This window comes from Hippocampus bargibanti, linkage group LG08 (assembly GCF_051943395.1).
Source record: "Hippocampus bargibanti isolate YZ-2025 linkage group LG08, ASM5194339v1, whole genome shotgun sequence".
Taxonomy (NCBI): Eukaryota; Metazoa; Chordata; class Actinopteri; order Syngnathiformes; family Syngnathidae; genus Hippocampus; species Hippocampus bargibanti.
In genome coordinates, this window is record NC_142741.1 from 1,075,957 (window position 1) to 1,095,013 (window position 19,057).

The following is a 19,057-nucleotide window of genomic DNA, read 5'->3' on the forward strand; positions in this document are numbered from 1 at the left end:
TTCCTATTTGTAGGACCGTATTATTCAATATTCAAAAGAGAATTTTCAAATATCAAATTTCATTTTACAAACATGACAAGATCTAGGGTGTAAAATTCCATCGTGAATACTTGTTCCTCGAAGAGGCTGCAGACTTTTTCCTTCAGGGTACCTCATCTTGGAATACAAAACAATACAGAAATAAAATACTATATTTATTAATAACATATGTATGCATAAAATTACAGCGAAAACGTTTCAGCCAATTGTACTGCAATAACTCAATCAGCCACAAGGGTGACGACTAACATCACAAATAGGCAAAATAAAGCTGGATGGAATTTAAATCGCAGTAAAGTATATATATAATAATAATGATACATTTCATTTATAAGCGCCTTTCAAAACTCTCAAGGTCACTTTACAGTCACAGGATACGTTTTTCTGTGCGTGAGCAGCGGCAGCATTCACTCAACCCGGAAGTAACTCAAATATAATAGTAAGACAAATAGATAGCAAGCTAGCAAGCCAATAGATAGCTAATACGACTAAACACACACGTGGATGAGTAACCTGTAATCAGGAAGCAAGAAGCAAAAAAAAAAAAAAATCATACAAATATTAATGTGAGACATTTTATTGATGATGAGATGGTGACATATCGCAAATGAAATTCATACGACTGACCATGCGCTGATAAAAGACAATAGATGAAACATATTTCCCTATAAGATCTTTTGCACACAGTCCACCCTCACACTTGACTCATCTCCAATATTTCCATCAGTGTATGATATGATATTCCCTCTTGGAAACAATCAAGAAATAGTCATTCTATTCCAAATACTTGAGTGGGCGTAATTTCACCAACAGTTATTTTTACATTCGTTAATTAAGTTGATGTTGGTTAAAGTGAGCTGGGAATTATGGAAAGGGGCTCAATGGTAAAATGTAAAATACCAACAAAAAAATAAGAAAAAAAAATATTGTATGATTTTATGAGAGAAACATACAGTATAGTTTGTACAAAAATAATCCCCAAAAATGTTTGGACTCCACGTGCAGTTTATTATTATTTTTTGTGTGTGTATAGAATAATAATAATATAATATTTCTACAATAAATTACCCGATTCGTCATAAATTACCAGCTTCCCAGTGTTTGATGCATACCCACTGGCGGTATTATACAACTTCTTTCGCAACCAATCAATGATGTATTCATGAATAGAAACACCTTTGGCTGTAGAATTCATTTTTTATTCTTCTTGTCCACATTCTATGATCCAGTCATCAGTTTCAGCATGAAAGAAGTGAAGCCATTAGATCAGCGGTCGGGAACCTTTTTGACATGGAGAGCCATAAAAGTCAAATATTTAGAAATGGTTTTCAGTGAGAGTCACACACACGTGCACGTGCCGCCACTTTTCAACAAATTATCAGAATGTATTATTTAAAATAACGTTGTACTTGCCATTAACATGAATGGTTTTTTTTTCCGTTCCTCGTGATTGGTAAAAATCCAACCAAACGATCAGAATGAAAGTCAACTTGCCGGGTCCAAAGGCGAAGTTCCAGCTAGCTATCCTGCACCTGGCTCATTAGCTTTCACACTTGCTTTCTGATGTCTCTCACAGAAGTATATTGATGCTAATGTTAGCGGAGGCCACTAATTTGGTAGTTATTGGTTAAAAAACTGATTCAGACTTGATCTTAGTTTTACTCCCTGGTGCTTTCTACTATCTATGTGACTGCTTTAAATGTTTGCAATCGATTAAAGAAGTCCTTCCGTTTCATTTTGAGGCGTCTGGACTCCAATGTAGCGTCCCAGAAAATGCACAAGATGGCGCCCAAGCTCCGTTGGAAATGGGCTGCTTTGTCTGCTGGGAACGATTCACCATCGCATTATTTATGTGTTTTACTTGTAATTTCGGGATCAACACGAATCAACACAAAGTTTTCAGACCAAACAAAGTACCCAAAATGCATTGTGTGTCGCTTTCTCGGTCAGGGGCGTTGCTTCAGTGACGTCACGTCAGGCATTGTCATCAACTCGAAAACAAGACTTCCTGAATATTCAGCGCAAGTCTTAAAAGGCAAAATATAGCTATATGCCGTGGAATATTTGTCAAATACGCTCAGTAGAAGTCATTTGAAGTGATTTTACAAATTATGGACACAACTTGTCCGGAGGCGTCGATTGTCCTTTAAGACCTTTAAGATGGAACACCAGTGCTTAAGAAGTTGACACGGAAAAGGTCAGTGATGGTCCCTTTTCTAAGTAAAAGAAATAGCATGTGAAATGTCCTCGCGCTCACTCCAATTAACACCAATGAGAGGCTATTCTATTTCTAACCGGGACTGCGTACTTTTTTCTTTTTGATGCAACTCTCTTTTCTGATGCTTTGAAGCTGCTAAAGTGCCCCCGTGGAGTGTGTCTGAAAATGAGAGTCACTCAATTTTCCACTTCATTGCCCCTTTTGCCTCTCTTTTCCTTTCAACTCCAATGATTCGTACCGCTCTGGTTCCTAGTTCCGGCACATACAGCGATCAAAGGTAACTAGTGCACCTAACTAGTCTCTGGAAAGCTTTTTTAAAGTCCTCGTTAAAAATGGTGTAGATGAGAGGATTGATGAGTGAGTTGATGTATCCCAGCCACGTCAAAAAGTCGGCCATCTCCGTGGACGTGCTGCAAGAGCTGCACGTGTTGACAATCACCTCCTTGACGAAAAAGGGCAACCAGCAGATGACGAACGCACCGATGATCAAACCCAACGTGGATGCGGCCTTGCGTTCCCGCGAGCCCGAGATGCGAGGTCCTTGCGAAAGCTGGCTCCTCCCTGACTCACTACGCGAGTCATGGCGGCGGGCCTTGCAGTGGAACTTTTTCACCGCAATCCGCATCCTTTCTCGAGGCGCCTCCTCCGTCGACGGGTCGGAGAACGACTTATCTTGCGGGTTCAGGGGATCCGGACTCCGAGGTCCGCCGTCTCCGGCCGGGTAAGCGGAAGGGATCACGCTGCCGTTGGTCATGCACGACTGACGACTGGCCCGACTGGCTTCCCGACGCATGTAAAGCGTCTGAGCCGCCCGGTAGATTTTAAAGTAGAGGATGAGAATGAGCAAAAGGGGGATGTAAAACGCCCCGAGGGTGGAGTACAGAGTGAAGGCGATATGATGGTGGAGGATGATGCACTGGTCTTCCTGGTCGGCATCTCCTGTGTAGTACCGCCACAAGAGAGGAGGAAGCGAGATCAGGATGGATAAAAACCATACGACGGCCACCATGGCTCCCGCTCGGGCCCCCGTACGTTTCCGCGAGTACTCCACGGCGTCTGTGATGGCCCTGTAGCGGTCAATGGCGATGGCGGCCAAGTGGAGGATGGAACACGTGCAGCAGGTGATGTCCACGCTCAGCCAAATGGCGCACACCACCTTACCCATCACCCAGCTTTCTTTTTGAATGTAGATGATGCTAAAGGGCATGACCAAGATGGCCACCAGCAGGTCGGTCACCGCCAGGGAGCAGATGAGGTAGTTGGCAGGGTGATGCAACTTGCGGGTGACGGCGATGGCCGTGATCACCAAACAGTTGAGGAAGGTGGTCAGAATGGCCAGCACGGAGAGCGTGACGGAAAGGACGATCTTCTTGGGAGGCAGTCTGGCGCTGTCCGGTGCGTCGTAATCACCGCCGCTGGTAGCGTCCACCCCTTCCGTACCGTTTGGGTAATCCATTCTGAAAGCAGGATTAAGACATAATCAGTGACGTGCATTTCATTAGGGTTTGATTTTCCGGCGTGAGTTGAATGAAATATTGTTCAATGTATTTCTTTCATTTAGATACAATAGCACATTTATTATACATAGAATAAGGTATATTGTTTGTAGTTTTAAGGCTTATTTAGTTGAAAATTACATTTTATGGAGACCTGGGAACAGATTATTCTCATTTTAATAGTTTCCTATGGGAAATTAATATTTGGGATACACACTTTTCACCTTACGCACTCTGTCTGGGAACCAATTAATTTCATAAACTGAGGTATCACTGTCATCAGATTAGCTTCAGGGAATAGTCCGCTGCTCCCCCCAACCTTAGAGCAGGGACCCATCAAACCAGAGCCCATGACAAAAACCCTGGCGCAGGAGTGGATACATTTTTACACATTGTCTGGCAATGAAAGAGTAAATGTAATTTCCTATCAATTCTGACCTTTTAAGTGTCCACTGCGTGGCCTGCAGTGATTTTTTTTTTATATAGCAGCGAACGCACTGCGCTGATTCGACCTCCACGTGACCTCTGCCATCACATGACCTCTTTTGGTCCTCAGCACCTGGATAGCAAGAGAGAAAAAGAAAGAACAAGAAAGTTCGGGAGGTAAAAAAATAACAGAAACAGGGAAATAAGCAATAAATAATAATAATAATAATATAGCTAGTGAATAGAGAGCAAGCTCGATAGCGAAAAGATAGCAAGCTAGCCAGCGAATAGATAACTAAAAGCTAGTGAATAGATAGCTAATAGCTTTCATTTATAAATGCCTTTCAAAACCCTCAAAGTCACTTTACAGTCACAGGACATGGTTTTCTGTGAGTGAGCAGTGGCAGACACACGCGCCAGCGTTCACTCAACCCGGAATAACTCAAATATTAGCTAGCTAGTTGGATTTCTATCTATTTGAGTTAATCTAGCTAGCTAGCTCATAGATAGCTAATAGATAGCCAGTTAGCTATGTAGCTAATTGATAGCTAATAGATAGTAAGATAGCGAGCGAATAGATAGCCAATATAGAGGCAGCTATCTGGATAGATAGCTAATAAAAAAAAGGTTGTAGTAGACGTGGACATTCTACCATGACCTCCCTGATCCATTGGTAAAAAGGACGCTTTTTTTCCTCTGCAAGCACTTCAGAACCCAACCCATGAAACATTTTGGGTATGACCTAGAAACAGAAATTTGTCAGCCAAACCACATTTTGTATGATTTAAAAAATGTTATTTCAGGAATTTTCAGCATTCCACTTTGTTTATTCGCCAGTAATTGAAGTTTGAATCCAAATCTTGAGGTACGAGTGTCATTGCTTCATTGTCTCTCTCTTTCACGATGGGCAGAACTCGTCCTGAAGACATGAGTGGGAACTGTTGCTATAGAAACACGAGAAGTAGACCTACGGTACTTTTATTTATGCGATGGAAGCACAAGCAGCCAAACTCTTCTTGGGGAAAATTTGATTCCCATAATTATGATAGATTTGGGGGACCAACAGGGTGCAATATGACAAGCCTCTGATAATTTCTTGATATTGATCATTACGATCTTGATAATTAAACAAATAAATACATAATATGGAGTTATTTAAGTTTTGTGCACTATTTAGGGGCTTGTTATTCTTACAGAGGATTAATATAAAAAAATAACCCTCAAAAAAAGAAATGAAACAAAAAAAGTAGCCACCTAGATCGCAAGCCCAAAAAGCTAGCTCGCAAGCCAGCTAACTCACAAGGCCAAAAAGCTAGCTCGCAAGGCCAAAAAGCTTGCTTGCAAGGCCAAAAAGCTAGCTTCCAAGTCCAAAAAGCTAGCTCGCAAGGCCAAAAAGCTAGCTCGCCAGGTAGGCGGCAAGGCCAAGAAGCTAGTTCGCGAGGCCAAAGAGCTAGCTCACAAGGCCAAAAGCTAGCAAGCTAGATCGCAAAGCCAAAAAAAAAGCTAGCTCGCCAGGCCAAAGAGCTAGCTCGCAAACCCAAAGAGCTAGCTCGCAAGGTCAAAAAGCTAGCTCGCAAGGCCAACAAGTTCGCTCTCAAGGCCAAAAAGCTAGCTCGCAAGGACAAAAAAGCTAGCTCGCCAGCTAGGCGGCAAGGCCAAAAAGCTAGCTTTCAAGGCCAAAAAGCTAATTCACAAGGCAAAATAGGTAGCTTGCAAGCCCAAAAAGCGATCTCGCGAGCCAAAAAAGCGATCTCGCAAGCCCAAAAAGCGATCTCGCAAGCTCAAAAAGCTAACTTGCAAACCAAAAAAGCTAGCGCGATAGCTATATAGACATATTTGATTGCATTTTCAATCATTCATACTTCACTGCACAGTCACCTTGGTGAAGTTTTAACAAGGAAGACATTTCCTGAGAAGCCACAGCCACACTTGATTATACATTTTTTTTTACTAAAATGGCTTTGAAATCTCTGGAATAAATGACTTCTTTCTCTCTTGTGGAAAAAAACCCCAATATCTCTTTGTTTCATGGTCTTTAGAGGACATATTTTGTTTGACACTCTTTGGATGAGGCTATTAGAGTTCTTTGATGAAGAATGACATAAGGTGAAATGGTTGTGCTCAAATACGGAGCTAATTGAACGGACTTTCATGATAGCGCTTTGACAGAGCGTATACAGCGTGTCAGCATGTTTCATTTGCTTTTCTCATCAAGTGTTCGAAACTGAAGGCATTTTGCTCAAGGGCATCTCAAGATAAGCTGCATTGTAGACTTCATTTCGCCATAGTGGAGACTATTAAGAAAAGCTGCCGCAAAAATTCACAGACACAACGGGCAAAACAAGTTCATTTAGTGACTGAAGCGGTGGAGAAAATATTTCAAAGTCAGGTAGGTAATACATTTAATTTAGAAGCGCCTTTCAAAACTTTCTTGTGGGTGAGCAGCGGCAGCTACACGTGCCAGCGTTCATTCAACTCGGAAGTAATCAAATAGATAGAAAGCTAGCTAGCCAGCTAATAGATAGCTAATAGATAACCAGCTAGCCAGGTAGCTAATAGATAGCAAGCCAGATAGCGAATAGATAGCTAGCTAGATAGCTAATAGATAGCCAGCTAGTTATAAAAATAAAATAAAATTAAATTAAATTAAATTAAATTAAATTAAATTAACATTTATTTGCAGGAGAGGGTCAGGACTAAGATTTGGTCTGGAAATCATTTTTCTCTATTTCGACTAACTTTCATCTGCAAGTCACTTGGTGGATGATTGTTTTGATTGGTGGGAAATAACGCTCAGCATCGTTTCAATCATGCACCGGCGTGGTCCGAAATCTGCCTGGCGTGCTGCGAAATATCACCGCAATACTTACTGAATGCTGCGTGTGCATTTATGAATTATATTACTGTTTTATGCTCAAGTGTCTTTTGCATCCATGCGATAAATTGCGCTCTTATGAAAGTTGGAGGGGGCAAAAAAAAAAGGTTTTCATTTGATTTCCTCAGCGCACAAGGTGCCTTTCTCAGCGTAGCCACACTTCAATACTAAACAGATAGAGCAGACAAAGCCAATAGAGTGTTGCCGTGCCCTTTTATCGTTCGGACGTTATTTATTTGCGACTGTCTGGAAATGCAAACGAATGGCAGTCACGGCACAATTCTCCTTCTTCACAACCAGACGCTCGCTATCGGGCAAGTGCCGATTTCACGCGGGTGCTTCCCCTGTTGCCATTAAAGGACAAACTACACCACTTTTTTTGGTTTCCTAACAGACATCAGAAATAGCATCTAAAATAGCCAAAACACGCAAGCTGGTATTTTTAGTCAAACGCAAAACACCAATAAAAATGACTTCAAGTGTCCCAAAACTGCCACAAAATGAGCTCAAAACTGGGGAGATTCAGAAAGTCCCGCCCCCTTGTTCGTGATGTCACGCCAGGATACTCCTTCACAAACTGCCTTGCTCCAGAATCAAAACAATGGCTTCAGATTCGGAGAAGATGCTTTCTTGTTACTCCTCCAGTGATGAATATGATTCAAATAGTTCCGAAGAGGAAAGCATAAATGTTTGCAATCGATTCAAGAAGTCCTCCCGTATCAATTCGAGTCATCTAGACTCCAATGTAGCGCCCAGAAAATGCACAAGATGGCGCCCAAGCTCCGTTGGAAATGGGCTGATTTGTCCGCTGGGAATTTGTGTCAACTTACACCTTCTTTATGCGTGTTACCGCAATTGGCTGCGACACACAATGATTCACCATGCCGTTATTTATGTTGTTTTCCTTCTAATTTCGCCATCAACACGGTGTTTTCAGACAAAAAAAAGTACCCAAAATGCATTGTGTGTCGCTTTCTCGGTCAGGGGCGTTCCCTCCGTATTATTATTATTACTACTACTACTACTACTACTACTACTACTACTACTACTACTACGTAAGTCAAAATGGTCGTAAGTCGAAAATTCAAAAATAATAATAATAATAAAAAAACATAATAATAATAATAATAATAATAATAATAATAATAATAGTTAACATCCGACTTATGACCGAGTTCCGTTCCGACCAAAGGGTCGTAAGTCGAAATCCATTCAAAATGTTGAATAGAGACTCGCAAACTCCCCCTCATAAAATGTGAAAAATAGGGTCTGGAGGTCGTGGTCGTAAGTACGGGTGGTCGTAAATTGGACTCGGCGTAAATCGGATGTTACCCTGTAATAATAATAATAATCCATTTTATTTCTAAGCGCCTTTCAAAACTCTCCAGGAGTAAGAAAGAGTGACAACATGCTGCGTGTTAGCATTGTTCTCCCTTGTCGCGGTAAATAAAGCGGGTGATAATCGCTCTGGTGTGAAATGTACGTGAGGGAATGTGACATAACCAATTGGATGCATTCATTATTCATGCCTAGTTCGTGCACAATTTTGCTTTTTGAGCGGCAAATGGAAGTATTATTGTTTATGGTAGGCTACATTTGCATTAGCGCTAATGATGGCGGAAAGCGGATTACATTTGAAGGGGAAAAAAAAGTACATTTCATAACAACACGCAAAGCATTAGCACAATATAATGACAATCATTAGCCCCATAAAAGTAAAGTGTGACTCATGCTCAGCTGCTGTCTCGCCTCATTTGACGGATATCGACTTGGTTACTTAATGAGTTGTAGTAACTAGTATACATAAACTACATACGGCCGATGAACCAAATGATTCTCACCGATGCGGTGGAACGATGAAAAGCTTTCTTCAGCCGTCATCTGAACTTCATTCAAGGTGGAATAATATAATTTTGATCGTTTTTAATGTGATCGTGAAGAATTCGGAAGTGATTTAAAGGACAACCGACGTCTCCGGACAACTTGTGTCCATAATTTGTAAAATGGCTTCAAATGACTTCTACTGGGCGTATTTGACAAAGATTCCACCGCATATAGCTATATTTTACGTTTTAAGACTCGCTCTGAATATTCAGGAATTCTTGTTTTTGAGTTGGTGACGAGTCCGTACGTGACGTCACTAAAGAACGCCTCTAACTGAAAAAAAGACACATTGTAGCAGTCCTTCCATCACGTCAATGTATTTTGCTGTACATGTTTGGTCTGAAAACCGTGTTGCACCCAAAAGCCGCCAGAAGAGGGCATCCAAGCTCCATATAAGGAATTTATCAGCCTGTGGAAACGGAGGTGGCCACAGGAGGTCACCATTTTGTGCCTCTTTTCTGGTGATCGATTTCCCCCCCAAATTTTGCTTCAAAATGGCATGGAATAAATTCTTTAATCGATTGCAAACATGTATGCTTTCCTCTTCAGAACTATTTGAATCATATTCTTAACTGTAACAAGAAAGCATATTTTCCGAATCTGAAGCCATTGTTTGAATTCTCCAGCAATGCAAGACATTTGTATTGGTGTTTTGCATTTGAATAAAAATATCATACTGCATGTTTTGGGTATTTTATATGCTATAAAACGTTTTTCTGATGTCAGTTAAGAAACGAAAAAGTGACGTCAGTTGTCCTTTAAATTCAAGTTCAATGACTTCTGGTGGCTGACATATTTGTTCCAATCTCCCGACACTTGTCCAATGACGTGTTTTCTATAAGTACAACATGCACACACCCACGGCGACCACTCTTTCGCTCAGGAAAGTGTTTCGTGGGTGTGAAATCAAGGACCACTTGACTGACAAACAAGCAAGCCATTAGACCCCCAAAATGATTAGCATCATATCAACTCATAATGTACAGTGCGCTAACTTCATACACTGACACAACCACGGTCTTTTTACTACAATTCGGTAAAACGGAGCGGTACAATGAAAGCAAATTCAATATTTGTTGTATAGCAATTTAGCTGGCTGGCTAGCTAGCATTCTAGCTGGCTATTAGCTAGCTAGCTAACTTTCTATCTGTTTTAGTTAATTCCGGGGTGAGTGAACGCTGCCGATAGGTAATAGCTAGCGAATAGATAGCTAATAGGTAGCGAATAGATAGCTAATAGGTAGCGAATAGATAGCAAGCTAGCTAGCGAATAGATAGCAAGCTAGCTAGAGAATAGATAGCGAATAGTTAGTGAATAGATAGCTAATAGCTAGCGAACAGATAGCTAATAGCTCACAAATAAATAGCTAATAGCTATCGAATACATAGCTAATAGCTAGTGAATAGATAGCTATTAGCTAGCGAAGAGATTGTATTGTATTGTATTGTATTTGCCTTTATTAGTCTCGCAGTGGAGAAATTAGCTAGCGAATACATAGCTAATAGCTAGCTGATAGTGAATCCCTTCGTCAAAACTGAAAATAAGCTTTCATTTCTAAGCATCTTTCAAGGACACTTAGCTACATAGCTAGATAGCCAGATAAATAAAAAGAAGTAAAGAAAGGAAACTTCACACACGAAAACAAATGGAACAATTGTAAGCGCAGGAAAACGAAGTCTTGAATATTGTGATTGTCGTTTTATTTTGGATAAAAGAACCAATAAAACATTGTGAAATTCATGCCTCCCTATTGTGTCGTGTGTTTGCTTTCAGACCCGTTTGCATCCTGATCGTTAAAGTAATGATTCGAAAAGAGCCATTCTATATTTTTTTTATTGTGGTTCACAGCCAATCAAGCTCCTCAACAAGAATGCAAATGCAGCACTTGTGTTTTTACAGCGCTTTGCCATTAAAGCAAAAGATTTCCTGCACGGCCTTGAGGTGCTCCCAATCAAATAACTCCGGAAAAGATTTTAATCTGTGTGAAACATCTTTGTTCGACACTTACTGAAGGGAAGTGTTAAAAGAAAGTACACGTACTGTTGTTAGGATCTGGTATGAATGTGAGGAAAACATAAATGTTTGGAATCGATTCAAGAAGTCCTCCCGTATCAATTCGAGCCGTTAATGACTCCAATGTAGCGTCCCAGAAAATGCACAAGATGGCGCCCAAACTCCGTTGGAAATGGGTTGATTTGTCTGCTGGGAATTTGTGTCAACTAGTATCAAATAGTAGTCTTGGTGCAACACACAACGATTCACCATCGTGTTATTTATGTGTTCTCCTTCTAATTTCGCCATCAACATCAATCTTAACCAACAATACAATCTAATGCTATCGCTAGCTAGTGATAGCAATATAAGGCTATCGCTGACTAGCGGTAGCAATCTAATGCTATCGCAAGCTACGTAGCTTGCTAGCAATTCCAGTTACCGTGGTGGATAACTAATTAAATGAAAAAAAAAAATCGTTAATTAACTCGTGCGCCATCTTGTGCATCTTCTGGGCGCTACATTAGAGTCCAGACGGCTCGAATTGATATGGAAGGACTTCTTTAATTGATGGCAAACATTTATGCTTTCCTCTTCGGAACTATTTGAATCATATTCATAACTGGATGAGGAACAAGAAAGCATCTTCTCCGAATCTGAAGCCATTGTTTTGATTCTGGAGCAAGGCAGTTTGTGAAGGAGTATCCTGGCGTGACATCACGAACAAGGGGGCGGGACTTCCTGAATCTGCCCAGTTCCGAGCATTTTGTGGCAGTTTTGGGACACTGAGTCATTTTTACTGGTGTTTTGCATTTAACTAAAAATATCAGCCTGCGTGTTTTGGGTATTTTAGATGCGATGAAACGTTTTTCTGATAGCAGTTAAGAAACAAAAAAAAAAATAGTGTCGGTTGTCCTTTAAGTGATCTAAATCGCAGCAGTTTTCACAGAGTGTGAATGAAAGATTGGCGGCTTGAGAACTTCGCGGTAGGCTTGTTTTGTTTTTTGTTTTTTTGTTGTTGTTGCAAACCGGCTTTTGGATGATAGCGTTCACACTTGACGAAAAGAACGGAAAAAAAAAAAAAGAAAAAGGAAAAAGGTGCTATGAAAATGTCTGCAGTTGTTTTGTCCATTGCCCACCCACTCACATCTCTACATCAGCATCAGAATTTTTATTTTCATTGGAATTCATTCCAGAAAGCTTGGCATTCAGCAACTGAGGCTCTCCTTTCCCACATTACAGTAGCTATTTTGTAAAAATCCCATCAAAACAAAAAGTCAAAATCGGATATATTGAGGGTACGAATAATGAAGCGTGATCTAGCGAGGAAATAAAACATTTAAGAAAATTGCAAGCCTCCACAAACAAAAGATTTTCACCCTTTCTTTGCAGCAATTTTAATCAAGTTTCAGAGTCTGCATTGCAACATAATGATAATGAAACTTCAGCGTAAGGGACAAATTGTCCAACTAAATGAACTCACAATGTCTTTTCTAAATTAAGAGCAAAACATTCGTGTTCAAAATAGCCCATTAAAATTTTGGAAGTGCCTTTTACGTATTGACCCAGATCCTTAATTGCACAAAAAAAGCTTATCTTGCAAGGACCAAAATTCCGGGTAATGACCGGCATGGAAGTGTGTAACTCACTTTTTTGTTTCTTAACTGACATCAGAAAAACGTTTTATAGCATCTAAAATACCCAAAACACGCAGTATGATATTTCAGAACGTTCCAGGGGCGTGGTATTCGAATCAAGAAAACGATATTTTACTCATGTATACCTTAAATTTGCATATAGTCTCAATAAAGAGCTTGGCAGAGGGCTGCAGATTTCAAGCGTCTGTCATGAATGGCTACGTCTCCTGCCGGCAGTAAAAGACAATCTTTCTGTGTTCAAACCTTGGTCCACAGTGTCCGATCGAACATCTCTGATAATAGATTAAAATCCTCTTTTTTTAAATAGAGCTTTTATCTGTAAAGTAGTGTTTACACCACAATTCACACAATATAGTTTCTTCTTCCGTCAGTTCTGCATTTGAATTTGTCTTATTATCATAGTCATCACAGAAAAAAACAAATAGCAACAGATTCAAGACCTGCACACTACAAGTAGTTGCAATGGCGACACGTGTTAGCAAGCGTTCAAGGTGTTATCATATGCTAACAGCAGGTAGACGGCACACAAATACAGTAATACCTCCACCTTTTCCATTAGCCTTTCTTTCGGTCACCGCCAGCTTCGCCTAAAGCGAGCCTGTTCGTTGCAGATAATGCACCGAAAACAACCCAAGCACATGAAAGTCAGCGGCAGGTTTGGGGGGTGGGCTGGGGGGTTATTCTTCACACGCTAGATTTATTCATGTATTGCAGCATTAATTGCTTGTTTGATTATGCTACTTTGATACAAACTGTTTTCTGTATAAATCTTGTGCATTTTCTGAGACGCTACTTTGCAGTCCTGACGCCTCGAATTGACACGGAAGGACTTCTTTCATCGATGGCAAACATTTATTTATTCACGAACAAGGGGGCGGGACCTTCTGAAACCGGCCACTTCCGGGTTCATTTTTTGTTGTTGCAGATTTTGGACACTTGAAGTCATTTTTATTGGTGTTTTGCATTTGACTTAAAAATATCATACTGCGTGTTTTGGCTATTTTATTTCACATGTCATAAATGAGGCGCCGGCGTGCTTTTTGGCTTAAATCCTCAGGAGTCGGTCAATTAAAAACTGAAAGGGATGCGGTTCCGCATGTCTCGAGTAGTTACGTCACCGCATGTACAAAACCCACGCACGTGCAAAATCACACCCAAAAATACTCTCAAGTTTATGGCCCTCCTACACCGCGTTAACAGCTTTGAAAGTAGCGACACTGCGTCGTTGGGGTCACTGAAAATCCTCATGTGATGAGTCATTACTCAAGTGTTGGGCAGTGGAATGCGTTTTTTCTTTTCATCCATACACTTATTTAACATTTCAGTCAAAAGCCCGGATGCTAAAAAATCAGGCGCACACACCCGCGCAAATATAAAAAGGGTCCCTGTTTAGTATTCAAAGATTTGGTCTATTTGGAGCAGCTTCCTCAGACCTCTAAATCACAGATTGATGATAATAATAGTTTGTCTATGAATTGTTATAAAATTATTCCAAATCGCCTTTGAGCTTCCTTTCATTGCGTTTCCCCTTTTGTGCTGCTTCCAGATGTGTGTTTTCGTATTTAAAGGACAACCGACACCATTTTGTTTGTTTCCTAACTGATATCAGAAAAAATCTAAAATAGCCAAAACACGCAGGCTGATATTTTTAGTCAATTGCAAAACACCAATAAAAATGAGTTCAAGTGTCCCAAAAGTGCCACAAAATAAACTTGGAACTGGCGAGATTCAGAAAGTCCCGCCCCCTTGTTCGTGACATCACGCCAGGATACTCCTTCACAAACTGCCTTGTTCCAGAATCAAAACAATGGCTTCAGAAAGTTCAGATTTGGAAAAATATCCTTTCTTGTTCCTCATCCAGTTATGAATATGATTCAAATAGTTCCGAAGAGGAAAGCATAAATGTTTGCAATCGATTAAAGAAGTCTTTCCGTATCAATTCGAGCCGTCTGGACTGCAACGTAGTTTCCCAAAAAATGCACAAGATGGCGCCCAAGCTCCATTGGAAATTGGCTGATTTGTCCGCTGGGAATTTGTGTCAACTTACACCTTCAGTGCGCGTCTTCAGTTGGCATTTTCGTGTTTATTATGTTTGTTAAAGTTATTATAAGTGCCAGGAGAGTCGTTTCATTTGTGCTGTATGTCATGCATATTCACATATTTGACAATAAAGCTGACTTTGACTTTTAAAACGTAAAATATAGCCATATGTAGTGGAATCTTTGTAAAATGCACGCAGTAGAAGTCATTTGAAGTGATTTTACAAATTATGGAGACAACTTGTGCGGAGGTGTCGGTTGTCCTTTGAGATCCATCCAATGTTTGTGTAACTAAATGAAATCCTTTCTGGAGTTGACATTCAACTGGGGTGTTAATGGTTGTGATATACGATTGTAAAGCCTTCTACAAAGTGGACACTAATGTCGTCCCGTCATAAGAACATTAAGAGTCGCCCTTCAGTACCGTGGACCTTAATGAACCCCCAAGGGAAATTAGCTACTCGCCAGAAGACAAGAAACAAGAAAATAATCAGAGCATAAATATAAAATGACGCTAAACTGACTGTGTTTTAGTCGAGAAAGTAACGGGAGAAAAATACACGGTTTGAGGTAATACGCCTGATAAGTACTTTTTGGCAGATGAACATTTCTGGAAGTAAATCAAGAGTCAGCGATGGTGTGTGGGTTCATTCTCCTGGCTTGCGTTCAACTGCCTTGGATTCACTTCGCACTTAGTCACCGTGTTAATATTAAGCGCCAATGCTTGTCCGTCTCTATATGTTCCCTGTGATTGATTGGCAAACATTCCAGTCATCAAAGATGGGCTGGGATAGGTTCCAACATCCGGAGACTCTAATAAGGATGAGTGGTCTGAAAGGATCCACTTGTCAGCCTGTCTGCCTCACAGTTGAGATGTCCTGGGTTCGATTCCCGGTCTAGCTATTGGGTTGGCCTTTATTAGGCTCGCAGTGGAGAAATTGACATTTCACAGCAGCAAAGTTATGAAAGGAAGGCGAAAGGAATGAAAGAAGTAGAAAGACAAAATACATGAGCTGCGTAGGCTTAGTCATGCTGATGAGGTGGTACCGGGGCGAATTATTTAGCAGAAAATTATGTTTTATGGGGACCTGGGAACGGATTATTCTCATTTTAATGGTTTCCTAGGGGAAGTCAATGTTTGGAAGACACACTTTTCGCCTTTCACACACTTTCTGGGAACCAATTAAGTTCATAAACTGAGGTAATCAGATTAGCTCCGAGATGAAGGTGACAGGTTAACAGTGTGTACATCAGAGTAGAAGCGCCGCCTCCCCTTCAAGCTTCCCTCTAAGCCACTCAACTTTGATTCACTAGTTCCATCATCACATTAGCCAGAAGAGGAGTCCTGCGTAGATCAACTACACCCCCCCCGCATCTCCACGCTATGCTTCTCATAATAGCCCCACCCCCTCTCACAAATCTCCAGTCGGTCATCACATTATTGGGATGACTGGACATAGGAGCTTTTTCACAGATGGACATCCCATGCAACCATATAACCAAACGCCATTTTTTTTTAATCATCATCAGCAAATAACGGCGAAAAAAAAAGACATTTTTCTTTGTTTTGTGCTGTTCCGGGTGGACCGCTTTGGGCCAAAGTGACAATGGTGCTTCATCATCAACTAGAAAATGTACTTTTTTTGATGGAATCCAAAGCGCCTACAGAGGCTGCGATGGCATGTAATGTAACAATTCGGGAAAGACAACAGACGGATATGAAAAAAACAAACAAAAAATGAAATCATTTCATACCGTCACGTGGCTAAATTGCTTGCATGGAAATATTTCATGTTTGGCTCTTATTCATCACAATGCAAAAAAAAAAAAACTGTATACCACATTTGACCCAGGTCCAATATTAAAATCCTCAAAGCACTTGAAAAAAAAATTCCTGCTATATTTCTCAATGACAAATCGGCGTAAAACAATTCTTATCGTGATTTGGAGAAGAAGGACAAAAAGAAATGAAACTTACCCGGCCGGCTTCAAAAGGGACACGGATAGGAGATGATGGCATTCCTTCAACGTGACTGTTGTCCATTCATCTCACAGCATCTTGCACGCCGGCGCCGATCCACCGCTGTGGCGGACGCGCTCGCGTGAGCGCGCCTCCTGGCCGCGATCAGACGCGTGGCCGTGCACGAACAAGAACAAGACGAAGGAGGAGGAGGAGGTGTGAAGACAAAGATTATTGGTGCCTTATCAACCCTCCGGTCGGCGGCACTAATAAAGGCGATAAGCACATCTATGGCAGCTCGGTATTAAGTACTGAATTGAATAAGTGGCTATTTAGTTATGAGAAAACAAAAAGCAGTGTGTGTGTGTGTGTGTGTGTGTGTGGTCCCCATTAATCAGGTGTACCTGGTAAGGATCCTGTGTGAATTATTTTAATACATTCAAATATGCAGTGATACCTTGGCTTACGAACTTAATTGGTTCCCAAACAGAGCGTGTAAGGCAAAAAGTGTGTATCCCAAAAATTAATTTCCCATAGTAAACGATTAAAATGAGAGTCATCCGTTCCCAGGTCCCAATAAAACATCATTTTCTACTTTCTAAGTCTTAAAACTAGACAAAATGTACATTATTTTATGTATAATAAATGTGCTACGGTATTATAACTAAAGGAATAAACAGTACTGTATAATAAAGTCATTCTATTTACCTTTTGTAATGGTCGTTGACGGCTTGATGGAATGGAGTGGCTTCTTTCACCATCTTGAGGAATGATCCCTTGTAGGTGCTTTCTCTGCCATCATTTTACCTAGTTCCTCATCAATTGTGTTCTGTTTAGCTGGGTTGATGGCTTTTTGCATCAAGTGTACAGATGGCTTGTGCGGGTTATTTGTGGAGGCTGATTGATGGGATATTTTAACCTTGCAGTCTACACTCTGCTTTGGAACTATCAACGTTGAAACAAGTCCAAATGTCACTGTTTTCTATCCATTTTCTCACTCTCTCGCTGTCGTCTGCCTGTCTCTTTCATGTTTAACCCCCGCCCCCCACCGCACTGCTGCGTTCTTGACCAATCACGTGGCTTTAACCGAAGACTGGGGCCGGGGAATCGTTGAGAAATGTTAAGAAATGAAATAAGCTGTCGACTTTATTAACCCAAAAAGGTTCAAACAACTGTATTGCCAGATTACAGAATGCTTATTGGGTGATTATACTGACTGCATCCTAATCAGGAGGTGAGAAACACTGATTAAAAAAAAAACAAAACAAGTTGGCTCAGTAGAGCTTAAGTTGGAGGTGTTGCGATCCATTTTCCCAATCATCTTTTAGCTGCGTTCACTGAGAGGGAGACTGAAATATTTTCTCGTGGGTTTCTGGTTTTTTTTTTTCTTCCTTTTGTTCAGACTCCAGAATATAGTTAATATTTATTTCTATAGCTACAGTATATGCAACAGGTCATCGTTATTGGCAGTGTGTTTGGAGTGCAAATTCCCAAAGGCGACTATCAATGGCGTGAAATCAAACTGGGCTGTTTTGTGTCAAGTCCACTGCCGAGTAAATATAGAAACCATATCTATAAAAAGCAACTCAAGAAAAGGACAAAAAAGTATTTTTGGGAAATGATAGAGAGAAGGAAAAGCTGAATATAATATTTGGCTGCTTTATTATGGATAGTTTGAAAGTGCAAAACGATAATCGTAGAAGTCCAATTTATTATTTTTTTTTATGTGGGAAGTAGTCAAAGTCAAAGTAAGCTTTATTGTCACGCCGGCAGAAAAAAATATCCTTGGACTGGAAAGTGTCTTTGAGAGTGATGAAATACAAGAAGAAAGAATAAACAATAAAAATAATTCATTGAAAATTTTTAACGTTAAAAATTAAAACGTACAATGTTAACCAAAAGATAAATCATGAATAAAAATAAAATATAAAAAATGAAAAAAAAAAAAAAAAAAAAAATTAGAAATTACAAATTACAAATTAAATTAAAAATTAAAAATTAAAAAAAATAATTTAAACAAAAAATAAAGAATACATTTAAATGTAAAAAATATGAAAAGGAAAAAATAAATAAGAAAATATTAAACATTAAAAAATTAATACATAAAAATAAATATTAAATTACTAAATAAAAAAATAAAAATACGAAATAACAAATAAAGAATACAAAACACAAAATAAAGAATAGATAAATAAATAAGTAACAAAAAAATCCCAATTGTATTTGGATTCATGAATGGATGATACAAAATTATAAGTGTGTGTGTGTGTGTGTGTGTGTGTGTGTGTGTGTGTGTGTGTGTGTGTGTGTGTGTGTGTGTGTGTGTGTGTGTGTGTGTGTGTGTGTTAGAGTGTGTGGCACCATGGAAACAGAAAGGTGTGATCAGCATCCAGTGAATTTTAATATCATTTCAACGTTTTTCTTCTCTCATGTGCTTGAACCCGTTTTTAATGACGCATTTTAGACAAGC

At 40.0% G+C, this 19,057-nt stretch overlaps 1 protein-coding gene across 1 annotated transcript; it reads right to left on the reverse strand.

Moving 5' to 3' along the window:
* Positions 1–630: 630 nt before the first annotated feature.
* On the reverse strand, positions 631–16,981 carry htr1fa (5-hydroxytryptamine (serotonin) receptor 1Fa). Its single transcript, XM_089002481.1, has 3 exons — positions 16,606–16,981; positions 4,192–4,312; positions 631–3,714 (listed from the first exon to the last, which is right to left on the reverse strand). Exon 3 carries the CDS (start codon positions 3,711–3,713, stop codon positions 2,529–2,531), a length of 1,185 nt encoding a protein of 394 aa, XP_088858607.1. The 5' UTR covers position 3,714; positions 4,192–4,312; positions 16,606–16,981; the 3' UTR covers positions 631–2,528.
* Positions 16,982–19,057: the final 2,076 nt, after the last annotated feature.